This window comes from Salvelinus alpinus, chromosome 3, assembly GCF_045679555.1.
Source record: "Salvelinus alpinus chromosome 3, SLU_Salpinus.1, whole genome shotgun sequence".
NCBI classification, from domain to species: domain Eukaryota; kingdom Metazoa; phylum Chordata; class Actinopteri; order Salmoniformes; family Salmonidae; genus Salvelinus; species Salvelinus alpinus.
Window position 1 is genome coordinate 32513125 of NC_092088.1, and position 15642 is coordinate 32528766.

The window sequence follows — 15642 nt, forward strand, 5'->3', positions numbered from 1 at the left end:
GTTGTCTCTGTTGCAGGTGTAAAGAGGGTTACCATGGACTACGCTGTGACCAGTTCGTACCCAAGACGGACTCCATCTTATCTGACTCAAGTACATGTCTTCCTGTATTGATCCTTCAGAAAAGTTATAACAAAAAACTATTAGACTATTAGTTATGTCTTCTTTTTTTTTTTTACTAGGCAAGTCAGTTAAGAACAAATTCATATTTACAATGACGGCCTAGGAACAGCAGGTCAACTGCCTTGTTCAGGGCCAGAACAACAGATTTTTACCTTGTCAGCACAGAGATTTAATCTAGCAACCTTTCAGTTACTGGCCCAACGCTCTAACCACTAGGCTACCTGCCGGGGGGTGGCAGATATGCAGGGGGGTGGCAGGTAGCCTGGTGGTTAGAGCATTGGGCCAGTAACCGAAAGGTTACCACACTGTTCCCTGGTAGGCCGTTATTGTAAATAAGAATGTGTTCTTAACTGACTTGCCTAGTTAAATAAAGGTTAAATACAAACTTATTGAGCCAGGCTTCACATTATTCCCTCCAGCAAAGAAGACATAAACTGTGTAGGCCAGAAGACACACAAACACATCAAATCCTTGTTTAACTTTATCTAGTCAAAGAAGAGAAAGTATCCTTGAGTTTACTTTCTCTTGTTTAAAAGTACTTTAGCATTTTAGCTTTAGGTGTGTTTGTTTACCCCTTGAGTATACTCAGTGTTGCTGCAATGTCATTGAAATTATTCAAAATCTTATATGCCAAAAATATGTAATAACCTTACTCTGGAATGATGGATATTTTCATTACCTTACAATATCAACATTTGATTAGGACATTAGAACATTTGGATTCAAATGCATTTGCATTTATCTTTTAAGTGGTATGAATTGCTTGAGTGTAACACGTGCAGTGTCCTTCTGTTGGAGAATTAGAATTGAGAAAGTAGATGTGGCCATCACACTAACTTGAAATCAATATAAAGCTCATTACAGTTTAGTTAGTACCGAGGATTTGAACCGGTTCAGGGAACGAAACTGAAAAACAGAAAATAACTACATTATTTGACGAACAGAACTCTTTGGGCCTATAATTCTTTGGGCCTAATTCAGATAATGTAAGTCATAACAAGATGCCCAGCTCACAAAGACAAGCTTCCTCCATCCTCTCACGCTCTTCCCTCACCTGCAACATTTCAGTTTCATCTTGCACCCTACACTGTGACTGGCAGCACAGTGTGTGTGTGTTTGTCTTTCATGATGATTAAACCATGCTGTTACGGCAAAATACAACTTGCTCTTAACGACTTTCCTATACAGTTTAAATCACTTACCCGCTCCATAGCAAGCTGCTCTATCCGCACTGATTGGTGAAGTAATGTAATGTTGAGCTAAATGTAACAAACATTTTGATTTCAGAGGTTTAAAAAGGAACGGAAAGGAACAATATAAACTGGTACTTTGTTTTGGTTTGAACCGGTTAAGAATACCACTTTGCTGGTCAGAACAGTGGAATGGAATGAAGAAAGAAATGGTTCTGTTCAGAACGAAATGATTAGAATTTTTTGTTGTTGTTCCAACCCCTGGTTAGAACAGTCTAAAGCAGTGGTATTTAACGTCGGGGGAATTGCAGTGGGGTAGCCAAAAAAACAACAATTATATATATACTGCACAGTACCAGTCAAAAGTTGACACACCTACTCATTCAAGGATTTTTCTTTATTTTTACTATTTTCTACATTGTAGAATAATAGTGAAGACATCAAAACTATGAAATAAGAAACACATATGGAATCATATAGAAAGTGTTAAACAAATCTAAATATATTTTACATTTTATATTCTTCAAAATAGCCACCCTTTGCCTTGATGACAGCTTTGCACACTCTTGGCATTCTCTCAACCAGCTTCACCAGGAATGCTTTTCCAACAGTCTTGAAGGAGTTCCCACATATGCTGAGCAGTTGTTGGCTGCTTTTCCTTCACTCTGCGGTCCAACTCGTCCCAAACCATCTCAACTAGGTTGAGGTCGGGCCAGGTGGAGGCCAGGTAATCTGATGCAGCACTTCATCACTCTCCTTGGTCAAATAGCATTTACACAGCCTGGAGGTGTGTTGGGTCATTGTCCTGTTGAAAAACAAATGATAGTCCCACTAAGATCAAACCAGATGGGATGGCGTATCGCTGCAGAATGCTGTGGTAGCCATGCTGGTTAAGTGTGCCTTGAATTCTAAATAAATCACGACAGTATCACCCTCAAAGGACCCCCACACCATCACACCTCCTCCTCCATGCTTCACGGTGGGAACCACACATGCAGAGATTATCCGTTCACCTACTCTGCATCTCACAAAGACACGGCGGTTGGAACAAAAAATCTCAAATTTGGACTTATCAGACCAAAGGACAGATTTCCACCGGTCTAATGTCCATTGCTCGTGTTTCTTGGCCCAAGCAAGTCTCTTCTTCTTATTGATGTCCTTTAGTAGTGGTTTCTTTGCTGAAATATGACCATGAAGGCCTGATTCACGCAGTCTCCTCTGAACAGTTGATGTTGAGATTTGTCTGTTACTTGAACTCTGTGATGCATTTATTTGGGCTGCAATTTCTGAGGCTGGTAACTCTAATGAACTTATCCTCTGCAGCAGAGGTAACTCTGGGTCTTCCTTTCCTGTGGCGGTCCTCCTGTGGCGGTCCTTTCCTGTGGCGGTCCTCAATTTCATTACAGCACTTGGTTTTTCCAACTGCACTTGAAGAAACGTTCAAAGTTCTTGAAATGTTTCGTATTGACTGACCTTCATGTCTTAAAGTAATGATGGACTATCGTTTCTCTTTGCTTATTTGAGCTGTTCTTACCATAATATGGAATTGGTCTTTTACCAAATAGAGCTATCTTCTGTATACCACCCCTACCTTGTCATAACACAACTGATTGGCTCAAACGCATTAAGAAGGAAAGAAATTCCAAAAATGAACTTTTAAAAAGCCACAACTGTTAATTGAAATGCAAAATATATTTTGATTTGTTTAACACTTTTTTTTGGTTACTACATGATTCCATATGTGTTATTTAATAGTTTTGATGTCTTCACTATTATTCTACAATGTAGAAAATAATTAAAATTAAGAAAAATCCTGGAATGAGTATGTGTCCAAACTTTTGAGTGGTATTTGGAAACCCTTTCAAATTAGTGTATTTGGCTATTTCATCCACACCCATTGCTGACAGGTCTTTAAAATTGAGCACACAGCCATGCAATCTCCATAAACAAACATTGGCATTAGAATGGGCTTACTGAAGAGCTCAGTGACAATCAACGTGGCATGCTATAGCATGCCACCTTCCTATCAAGTCAGTTCATCAAATTTCTGCACTGCTAGAGCTTCCCCGGTCAACTGTAAGTGCTGTTATTGTGAAGTGGAAACATCTAGGAGCAACAACGGCTCAGCCGCAAAGTGGTAGGCCACACCAGCTCACAGAATGGGAACGTCGAGTGCTGAAGCGCATAGCGCTTAAAAATCAACTATCCTCGGTTGCAACACTCACTACCAAGTTCCAAACTGCCTCTGGAAGCAACGTCAGCACAAGAACTGTTCGTCGGGAGCTTCATGAAATGGGTTTCCATGGCTGAGCTACAGCATACAATGACATTCTAGATAATTCTGTGCTTCAAACGTTGTGGCTGAATGGAAGCAAGTCCTTGCAGCAATGTTCCAACATCATGTGGAAAGCCTTCCCAGAAGAGTGGAGGCTATTATAGCAGCAAAGGGGGGAACAACTCTATATTAATGTGTCCATCTGTCCATATACTTTTGGTCATGTAGTGTAGTTTCCTTACAGACAATGAAGAATTACCAAGACGGCACCGATCCGATTGAGGAGTAAGTATATTAAAATTGTTACATTGTTTGGAAATATTTACTGTGTTGATAATGCATGGGTTATTTGGTTTATTCGAAAATAATTAGTTTTTGCTGAGTTGATAATGGTATTGTCAAAGGCATGTAGGCACTACACTGTGTGCATACGGGAGTAGCCTAGTCTGCAATAATAATGTCATTGGATGTGCTAGTATATTTATTTCATTGAATAATTACATTTTAAATGAAAATATACATACATGATGATATAGGATATATAAGCCTAGTCTATATTTTACATTTTAACTACCCCTACACCCATGCCATTGTGGACTGGGGGATAGGGGACATTCACACCTTCACTGAGTTGACTGGCTACTTCATTCAGTGATAACATTATTGTCGAATAAACTTTTATTCACTGTGTGTATTCAGGAGTAGCCTATTCTACAATAATGTCATTGGATGTGCTAGAGTTATTTATTTTATTGGTGAATTACATTGTAAATGTAGATATACACACATGGTGATGATATAGGATATACACTGAGTACAACATTAGGAACAACCCCCCCCCCCCCCCCCCATACTTTTGCCCTCAATCCATTTCTCAATTGTCTCAAGGCTTAAAAAACATTATTTAACCTTCCTCTACACTGATGAAATTGGATTTAACAGGTGACATCAATAAGAGATCATAGCATTCACCTGGATTCACCTGGTCAGTCCATGTCGTGGAAAGATCAGGTGTTCTTAATGTTTTGTATACTTAGTGCATGTTACATTGCAATACATTGCCCCTACAGGGGGGTAGAGAAAAGTGTTTCACTGGCTGTAAACATTCACACTCTCACTGAGTTGAATGGCTGTAAACATTCACATTTTCATTGAGACTACTTAATTCACTGTCTAGCTCTGGGAAAATGGTAATGAAGGCTTTTCAGCTTTTGAAATGTGTTAATGTAGAATTAATTTCTAAATCTGCCTTTCTTTTAGTCAAGAACAGGTGGATGAGTCACAAGGGTACAGTGCAGTCCCCTGGAACAATTCAAGCTCTTCTTCAGTGCCGGTGTGATCAGAACATTGAGTGACTACAGAAACAAACTGCAGACCGGAATATTGCCAATGGTAAAAAAAACTTTTTAAAAACTCTATCAACCCCAAAGAGTTGTTCAAGTTTATTGGGATTGTTCTGTACATCGCCTAAAATGTGAATATTTTTAAAAAGATGGAGTTTCAAGAAATGACACCCATTTGAAGTTTAATGAGTGTGATGTGAACCGCTCCGTGTCAATGTTGAAAGGAACTGCTCCCACCTCTGGCACATGAAGATGTGCCATAAATGGAAGTAGATGGCAAAAGAGATAGAAATATGAAGGAAAGGGTGTGAAGAAGAAAAGCACTTTGATCTAAAATGAGTGTGGGGTTCCCTCTTGTGTCCCTTTTTTGTCATTGCTTATGAGAAATATATACTGAACAAAAATATAAACGCAACATGCAACAATTTTTAACAATTTTACTGAATTACAGTTCAAATAAGGAAATCGGTCAATTGAAATTAATTCATTATGCCCTAATCTAAAGATTTCACATGACTGGGCAGGGGTGCAGCCATGGGTGCTAGGCCAACCCACTGGGGAGCCAGGCCCAGCCAATCAGAATGCGTTTTTGCATACCAAAGGGATTTATTAGAGACAGAAATACTCCTCGGGTTCATCAGCTGTCCGGGTAGCTGGTCTCAAACGATCACACAGGTGAATTCACTAAAACAACGTTGGAGGCGGCTTATGGTAGAGAAATTAACATTACATTATCTGACAACAGCTATTGTGGACATTCCTCTGCAGTCAACGTGCCAATTGCACGCTGCCTCAAAACTTGAGACATCTGTGGCATTGAGTTGTGTGAAAAAACTGCACAATTTAAAATGGTCTTTTATTGTTCCAAGCACAAGGTGCACCTGTGTAATCATGCTGTTTAATCAGCTTATTGATATGCCACACCTGTCAGGTGGATGGATTATCTCGGCAAAGGAGAAATGTTCACTAACAGGGATGTAAACAAATTTTTGCACAACATTTGAGAGAAATAAGCTTTTTGTACGTATGGAACATTTCTGGAATCTTTTATTTCAGCCACGAAACATGGGACCAACACTTTACATGTTGTATTTATATTTTTGTTCAGTACATATTGCTTTCAATGCTGACTAGAATAATGCAGCTGAAAAATAAAAATGTAAATTTTGGGTGATTTTGTTTTCTTCTGTTGAAAAATGGATGTGGGCAGTAGTCCCAAAAATGTATATAATTGTTTGTTTCATTGATACTTGTGCCCCCAAATACAGATATTCTCAACACCTGGGGGAACCACAACCGGGTGTTGGATATCTTGTTAATTATGGTTTGCAGTGCTTTTCACAATAAAAAACGAAGAATTTCAATATGTGTTTTCGCCTTTTTTGCCTTTATGGCACATTATCATTAATACAGGTGTCTCAAAAGTGTGTTTTGACATTTTACTTCTTGTATCTGAGCGTGGACTGAATCCATAGCCATATAGCACTTGATTTATACAGAGCACTGTAGAAGCAAAAATGTTCATGACTTAGATCGAGGCACAGGCACAAAACTGAGCTGTCTACACTGACTGTGCTAGGGGCAGACCCCACTAAACTGGCATCTTGGCTAACAGCCTGCTGCCTGGCCTGCACCCTATCTCATTAGATAAGATGAGAGCACCCCTCCAACTAGGATGGAGCCCGTCACTCCTCAGCAGGCCAGGCTTGGTCCTGATTGTGGGTGAGTCCCAGAATGAGGGCCAATTATCTACAAATACAATCTTTTGGGAGGGGCAGAAAAAAGTTTTCAACCAGCGATTGAAATTGTTTTTTTTGGGTATTTTATTAGGATCCCCATTAGCTGTTGCAAAAGCAGCATCTGCTCTCCTGGGGTCAACACAAAACATGAAACATTACATAATACAGAACATTAACAGACAAGAACAGAACTACATTTTTTTTTTTTTTAGGTACACGTAGCCTACATATCAATACATTCACACAAACTATCTAGGTCAAATAGGGGAGAAGCGTTGTGCCATGAGGTGTTGCTTTATCCAGGGTTTTTATAACCAGGTTTGCTGTTCATTTGAGCAATATGAGATGGAAAAGAGTTTGTTCTGGATTTGGGGACTGTGAAAAAAAAACCTGGTGGCATGTCTGGTAGGGTAAGTGTGTGTCAGAGTGTGTGTGTCAGAGCTGTGTGTAAGTTGACTATGCAAACAATTTGGGATTTTCAACACATTCATATTTCTTATAAAAAGAAGAAGTGATGCAGTCAGTCTCTCCTCAACTCTTAGCCAAGAGAGACTGGCATGCATAGTATTTTTTTATCAGCCCTCTGATTACAATGATGAGCAAGACGTGGGGCAGTTGTGTGAGTCTGCTGTAGAGCTCATCACTCCCCCTAACTGGGAGGGGGCCAGAGATAATTACTCAATGACGACACATCTTTCTAGTTAAGTTATACGCTAAAGCTATGTTGCGCTTGGTGACCTCTGACTGTTTCATCCTAATATCGTTGATGCCGACGTGAATAACAATATCCCTTTGCTCTCTACACTCACCAGTTTTAGCCTTGGCCAGCACAATCTTGAAATTAGACTTTACGTCGGTAGCTCTGCCCCCTGGTAAACAATGTATGATTGTTGGATGATTCTTTTTACTGTAAGTTTAATATTGCGGGTAATGGATTTGCCAATGACTATAGTTTTCAATTTGTCAGAGCTAATGGTGGGAGGCTTCGGCAGCTCAGAACCAGTAACGGGTGGAGGAGAGACTTATGGCTTATGCTCTGACTCCGATTTGTTTCGAAATGGGGAAAACCGGTTGAAAGTTTCTATCACCTGAAGGAGCGACACCGGTTGAGCATGCCAACAGCAATTCTTTCCACAAGCCGTGAGAAAATTGTCCGGCTGTGGGGGCTGTGGAAGGGGGATTAACACTACTACCTGTACTTACTGGTGGCACAGACTTGGGCTCTTGAGTGCCGCTGCGGTCTAAGGCACTGCATCTCAGTGCCTGAGGTGTCACTACAGACACCCTGGTTCAAATCCAGGCTGTATCACAACTGGCCGTGATTGGGAGTCCCATAGGGTGGTGCACAATTGGCCCAGTGTTGTATGAGGTTTGGCTGGTGTAGGCTGTCATTGAAAATAATAATTTGTTCTTAACTGACTTTCCTAGTTAAATAAAGGTTAAAAAAAATAGAACAGATGCTGTTTCATCCTTTCCTACACTTAAAATGCCCTTGCCTAATGATTACATCTGAAGCCAGGCTTGTAATGTGGCTATCCTCACCATAAGGAAATATTTGTCCTGTGTATTATGAATACAGCGACTGCAATGAGAAGGCATAATGTTACTTCGCTTTTTCGGCTGGTGGTCCTGCAGATCCGTGTCCGGGGTGAAAATGTTGAATTAAAAAGTATAGTGAGAACAAAACTAAGACGGTGAACTTGTTAAATACAGAGTTAGATTAAACGGTTATTAAAAGTAAAAAGGGAAAATTTGGTAGCCAAGTAGCAATAAACAGCACAGCAGCACAGACCCTACTGACCACAGCTACTGACCATACAACTACTGACCACAACTCCAAAACTACTGACAACAACTACTGATCACTAATGACCACAACTACTGACCAAAACTATTGACCACAACCACACATCTACTGACCACAAAATTACTGAACCACACAACGTATTACTACAACAACACAACTACTGATCACAACAACTGACAACAACCACACAACTACTGACCACAAAATTACTGAACCACACAACTTATTACTACAACAACACAACTACTGATCACAACTACTGACCACAACCACACAACTACTGACTACAATCACACAACTACTGCCCACACAACTACTACCCACACAGCTACTGACCACAACTACTGACCACAACTGCACAACTATTAGACCATAATTACTGACCACAACTACTGCTCTGGTCTGCACTAGCTCTGGTCCTGGGCATAGCTAGCTAACGCTGGTTCGCACTAGCTCTGGTCTGCACTATAAATGATAAATAAAGCGTAGCCAGTTTAGAAGGGGAACCCGAGTGTAGTGGCATCAGCAGATATTGCACCAATTGGATTCACACTCTAATAATACTACTAATAATAATACATTTTATTTAGAAGAAGCCTTTCAGGGTACTCAAGGTCTTTTTATATAAAAAGTAGGCTTAAATTAAAGCAAGTGCAGTTCATAAAATAAATTGCATCAATCAAAGGACCAGACAAAACAGGACAGATAAAATGAGGATGGAGGGGTTGGGTAGAGCATATGAACCAGGTTTAGGGGGTAGGGTTGGGAATAGGATACAGACATGGTTTAGGGTAAAGGTGTGGGTTGGGGACACACATGGGGATACATAGGTATACTGAGAATGGGGGCAGGGAGACAAGCAAAGGAGGAGCTGAGTTCTGCACATGCTTCCTCAATGCCGGATGTCACGCGCACACATGAGTTGGTGTCTCTTGCTGACGTGCTGCTGTAAATAGCTGTTACTCACTATGCTTGCTGCAATGATATCCCACCACCACCCCAGCCTCCAACTGTGGGTTCTGTGTTTCTTCCTTCGGGGGTTTTGAAATAGCATATCGTGCTCACTGCCTGTAGTTATATTATAATCTTCATATGACGCTTCGCTCTGGCAGTGAGCTACCCTGAAAGAGCAGAGCCCTCACGCCAAGAGTATGCATTGTTATCTTTTCTAATAAGTTGTTACAATGTACACTTGGTGTTTCCTTTCTGAACAACTTTTATAATTTAGCATATAATACCTACCAACAACAATTGTAACTCTTGAACCGTTCAAGCTAGAGACAGTGAACTAACTTTCACATGTTCAAGCTATCCGATCCTATCAACCAATCAACAAATCAATCAATCAATCAACCAATATTTTCATCTACCAAATTTTTAAACTATAACCAGTCAATTTAAAACAAGCTAGCAAGCACACCACCATTTCTTCAGTGGTCACTGTTAGTCTAAAGAGTTTATTTGTAAGATAGAAATACAGCTAGCTATCATATCAGTAAGTCTACATACAAACCTGTTCTACATAGTTCTTGAACTACCACACAAATCCTTTTAAAGAGCTGTCACCACTAGATGCACCATATTTCTGACCCCAAATAATAGCCTACAATTTTCTAATCATTACGTCATCATTCAACTAAATGTACACTAAATTACACTTAATGTACAACTTAATTTACACTGAACATTTTACAAATGTAAATCGTGTATCTATTTATCTGAAACCCACAGCATGATTGTCAGGTTTTGGCCAAGACTGTTCGGGTTTTGGTCACTAGATGTCCCCATTGCACCTTTTTTGTACCTTTTGTTTTTCTTGCTCTAATTATTGTTTGCACCTGTAGGTCATTCCCTTGTTAGTATTTAAACCCTGTGTGTTCCTCAGTTCCTTGCTCAGTGTTTGTAAGTTAGCACCCAGCCTCAGCCCAAGCCTTGTTCTTTACAGATATTTCTTTTATTGGATTTTCCAGAGGTTCTCTGGTTTAGTTCTTGTGTATATTTTGAGTAGTCTTTTGAGGTTTGTTTTTTCCCTGCTGTTTTTACCACTTTGTGGAGTTTCTTTTGTATTTTGGAGGATTTCCATTTTGTGCCTCTTGGCTTTATTTTTGGACATTGTGGATTTAGTTTCTTTGCCTGAAGATTTTGTTCTTTAATTAAACCACCATCTCTAGTACTGCTGTGTCTGCCTCATCTTCTGGGTTCTGACGATTATTAGTGACTGTTTCTCGCACCGGGTCCTGACAGAAACACTGAGCCCTTATAATGAACCCAGAGGCAGCCAGTACCCAGGATCTTTTTTCCATGCTGTCCCACCACGAGGGGACTGTCCAACGCCACGAAGCTGCTCTGGTTCAGCAAGAGGCCTTAATGGCTAGACATTCTCAACTTCTGTCAGAGATGCTGAATTCCATAAAGCAGATTTCGGATCGACTTTCCCCGGCAACCGCTTCTGCTCCAGTTCATCCGATTCAAGTGCCCCTGGCAGTTAACCCCCTGGCTGAACCTCGTCTGCCGCCTCCCCAACGGTTCTCAGGGGATCCGAGTGTTTGTAAGGGGTTTTTCACCCAATGTTCTCTCTCCTTTGAGCTGCAACCATCGTCGTTTCCCACCGACCGGTCCAAGATAGCATATATCATCACCCTGCTGTCGGAAAAAGCCCTAGCCTGGGCTACTGCTGTGTGGGATGCCCAAAGTCCCTGCTGTGCCAGCTACTCTACCTTTGCTGAAGAATTCAAGTGAGTGTTTCAAGGTCCTACCAACGGCCCTGACTCAGCCAAACAGCTCCTGACTCTCCGCCAAGGTCGGCGCAGCGTGACGGACTATGCCATCCAGTTCCGCACTGTGGCAGCAGCAAGTGGCTGGAACGACGAGGCGCTCACAGTGTGTTTTTTGAAGGGTCTTTCTGACACCATCCAAGATGAACTGGCCACTCGGGAACCACCGGACAACCTCGAGTCCCTTATCAAGTTGGCTTCACGCATAGACCAGCGTCTGAGAGAGAGAGAGAGAACTCAACCGTAGACCGCTCACCCTAGCTCCTATCGGTTCCAGCTCCGAGTCTCCACCTTTATCCTCGCTGGCTCCACCAGAACCCATGCAGGTTGGACGCATCTCCCAGGCTGAGAGAGACCGCCGGATGAGGGAGCGATGCTGTCTATATTGCGGCAAACCGGGCCATTTCCGCTCCACGTGTCCCGGGCTCCAGGGAAACGCACTCTCCCGTGCAGGCCTGGGAGGACTGTAACGGGAAACATAACCTCCTCCCATCCATCCAACTCCCGCCTGCTCATTCCAGTTACCCTTTCCTGGGACGACCACGAGTTTTCTCTTCAAGCCTTGGTAGACTCTGGAGCCGCAGGTAACTTCATGGATGGGGTCTGGGCGAAAGAGAATGGCGTTCGATCTGAACCTCTGAGTGACCCCATAAGGGTTACTACGTTGGATAGAAGCCCTTTGGGATCTGGACTTGTCACTCGTGCCACTACCCCCTTGCGACTTTCAGTTTCCCAACACCAGGAAGTGATGAACTTTCATCTGATCTCCTGTTCCGAGTTCCCTCTCGTCCTTGGTTATCCCTGGCTTCACAGCCATAACCCTCACATCGACTGGTCTGTGGGCACTATCAAGCAGTGGGGTCCTACGTGCCAAGCCACTTGTATCTTCCCGAGTTCCCCGAGTTCCCCTTCCGAGTCTCTAGAATCCATCGACCTGTCCCGAGTTCCCAAGTGTTACCATGACCTCAAACTGGTATTTAGCAAACAGAGGGCCACCAAACTACCACCCCATAGACCTTACGATTGCACCATCGACCTGTTTCCGGGGACCTGCCCTCCCAGGCGTCGGATCTTTTCCCTTTCTCCTCCCGAACGAGCTGCTATGGATACCTACATCAAGGACGCTCTGGCAGCAGGCCTCATGCGTCCATCTACCTCGCCGGCGGGAGCAGGGTTTTTCTTTGTGGCCAAGAAAGACGGTGGATTACGACCTTGCATCGACTACCGGGGACTCAATGCCATAACCGTCCGTAACCGCTACCCGCTACCCCTTATGGCCACAGCCTTTGAGCTGCTCCAGGAAGCAGTTGTCTTCACTAAGCTTGACCTGCGGAACGCATACCATCTTGTGCGGATCAAACCCGGGGACGAGTGGAAGACCGCTTTCAACACGCCTACTGGTCACTACGAATACTCGGTGATGCCCTTCGGCCTGACCAACGCTCCGGCTGTGTTCCAAGCGCTCATAAACGATGTGCTTAGGGATATGCTTAACATCTTCGTGTTTGTTTACTTGGATGACATCCTCATCTTTTCGAGCTCCCTTCAAGAACACACTAAGCATGTCAGACAAGTGCTCAAACGCCTCCTAGACAGCCATTTGTACGTTAAGCCGGAGAAGTGTGAATTCCATTCCTCTCGAGTACAATTCCTGGGATTTATAGTGGAACCCGGTCGAGTCCAGATGGACCCCAAGAAGGTAGGGGCGGTAGCGGATTGGCCCACCCCAAGTCCGTTAAGGAAGTTCAACGTTTCCTGGGCTTCACCAACTTTTACCGCAAGTTCATCAAGAACTTCAGCTCGGTGGCAGCCCCTCTCTCAGCTGTAACCAAGGGTGGCAACACAAGGTTTCTGTGGGGAAGAGAAGCTGAGACGGCCTTCCAAGAACTCAAGCAGCGCATCCTCTCTGCTCCCATCCTGACACTACCAACGGCGGATTAACCTTTTGTGGTGGAGGTAGACGCATCAGAGGTTGGGGTTGGAGCTGTCCTGTCTCAGAGGGGTGAAGACAAGAAGCTTCATCCTTGCGCCTTCTTCTCTCACCGGCTTACCCCGGCCGAGAGGAATTACGATGTGGGGGATCGTGAACTCCTAGCGGTTAAGATGGCATTGAAGGAATGGAGACACTGGCTCGAGGGGGCTTCTCAACCGTTTCAAGTGCTTACGGACCACAAAAATCTGGAGTATATCCAGCAGGCGAAGCGGTTGAACTCCAGACAAGCTCGATGGTCTCTTTTCTTCAGCCGATTTCAGTTTATCCTCACCTATAGACCCGGGTCGAAGAATCTCAAACCGGACGCCTTGTCACGAATCTACTCTCCTGCCATTCGAGAAGATACTGACATGACTTTCCTTCCGGCCGCTAAGATCGTGGCTCCGATCTCGTGGCAAGTGGAGGATACCGTGAAACAAGCTCAAGCCATCGAACCGGGCCCTGGAGGAGGTCCTGCTAATCGGTTGTTTGTTCCCAAGGCAGCAAGGTCCCAAGTCCTTCTGTGGGGGCACTCCTCTCGCCTCACCTGTCACCCGGGCGTAGGTCGCACCTTGGAGTTCATCCAGCGTAAGTTCTGGTGGCCCACCATAAAAGAAGACGTTGCCACTTTCGTCAAGGCCTGTTCCGTGTGCTGCCAGGGCAAATCTTCTCACCTCCGCCCTCAAGGACTCCTTCACCCTCTATCTATTCCCCACCGACCCTGGTCCCATATCTCGTTGGACTTTATTACTGGCCTTCCTCCGTCCCATGGTAATACTACGATCCTAGTCATCATCGACAGGTTTTCTAAGGCGGCCAGGTTTGTTCCCTTGACCAAATTACCTTCTGCCAAGGAAACAGCTGAGTTGGTGATTAACCATGTGTTCCGAGTCTTTGGGATTCCGCAAGATATGGTTTCCGACAGAGGTCCCCAGTTCGCCTCAAGGTTTTGGAAGGCCTTCTGCCAACTCATAGGGGCCACGGCCAGTTTATCTTCAGGGTACCATCCGGAGTCCAATGGCCAAACTGAGAGGATGAATCAGGAGCTGGAAACCACCCTCAGATGCATGGTTTCCAACAACCCGTCCACATGGTCATCATTCTTTGTTTGGGCCGAGTACGCGCACAACACCTTGTGCTCCTCCTCCACTGGTATATCCCCGCATGAGTGTCAGTTTGGCTATGCGCCTCTATTGTTCCCGGACCAGGAGGCAGAAGTCAGAGTGCCTTCAGCCTCGAGGTTCATCAGACGCTGTCGGCTTACGTGGAAGAAGGCACGTCTTAATCTTCTGCGTTCCTCTCAGCAGTACCAACGACAAGCCAACAGACGTCGCCGTCCCGGTCCTACCCTGTACCCCGGCCAGAGAGTATGGCTCTCAACTAAGAATTTACCACTACGGGTGGAGTCTCGCAAGCTGTCCCAGAGGTTCATCGGTCCCTTTAAGATTGCCAGGAGAGTCAATCCCGTTACTTTTCGCCTGCACTTACCCAGATCCCTTAAGATCAATCCAACATTTCACATTTCTTTATTAAAACCTGTTGTTTTTTCTCCCCTTATCCCGGCAGGCAGACCTCCCCCTCCGCCCGTGTCATCGGTGGCCAGTCGGCTTATACCGTCCACCGGATACTGGATTCCCGCCGGGTGCAGCGGTCCTGGCAGTATCTGGTGGACTGGGAAGGCTACGGTCCCGAGGAGCGCTCCTGGGTTCCTGCCAAGGACATACTGGACCCTGACCTCATTCGTCAGTTCAGGGCCCTCCACCCTGAGAAGGCTGGTAGGAACGTCAGGAGCCGTTCCTAGGAGGGGGATTCTGTCAGGTTTTGGCCAAGACTGTTCGGGTTTTGGTCACTAGATGTCCCCATTGCACCTTTTTTGTACCTTTTGTTTTTCTTGCTCTAATTATTGTTTGCACCTGTAGGTCATTCCCTTGTTAGTATTTAAACCCTGTGTGTTCCTCAGTTCCTTGCTCAGTGTTTGTAAGTTAGCACCCAGCCTCAGCCCAAGCCTTGTTCTTTACAGATATTTCTTTTATTGGATTTTCCAGAGGTTCTCTGGTTTAGTTCTTGTGTATATTTTGAGTAGTCTTTTGAGGTTTGTTTTTTCCCTGCTGTTTTTACCACTTTGTGGAGTTTCTTTTGTATTTTGGAGGATTTCCATTTTGTGCCTCTTGGCTTTATTTTTGGACATTGTGGATTTAGTTTCTTTGCCTGAAGATTTTGTTCTTTAATTAAACCACCATCTCTAGTACTGCTGTGTCTGCCTCATCTTCTGGGTTCTGACGATTATTAGTGACTGTTTCTCGCACCGGGTCCTGACAATGATTGATTCAGAGTTTCTTTGTTTTCCTAAGAGCTTTTTATTCCCATCTTCTGACAGAATATCGCTTAGTCCTATGTCTTTCTTCTTTTAGTTTTCACATGC

At 43.9% G+C, this 15642-nt stretch overlaps 1 protein-coding gene across 1 annotated transcript in view; it reads left to right on the forward strand.

The window, feature by feature from the left end:
- The window catches only part of nrg3b (neuregulin 3b), a 432713-nt gene that overhangs the window by 309019 nt on the left and 108052 nt on the right, over positions 1–15642 (forward strand). The window contains exon 3 of the mRNA XM_071391067.1: positions 17–90. Coding sequence (XP_071247168.1) covers positions 17–90 — 74 coding nt within the window. The remainder of the gene's footprint in view (positions 1–16; positions 91–15642) is intronic.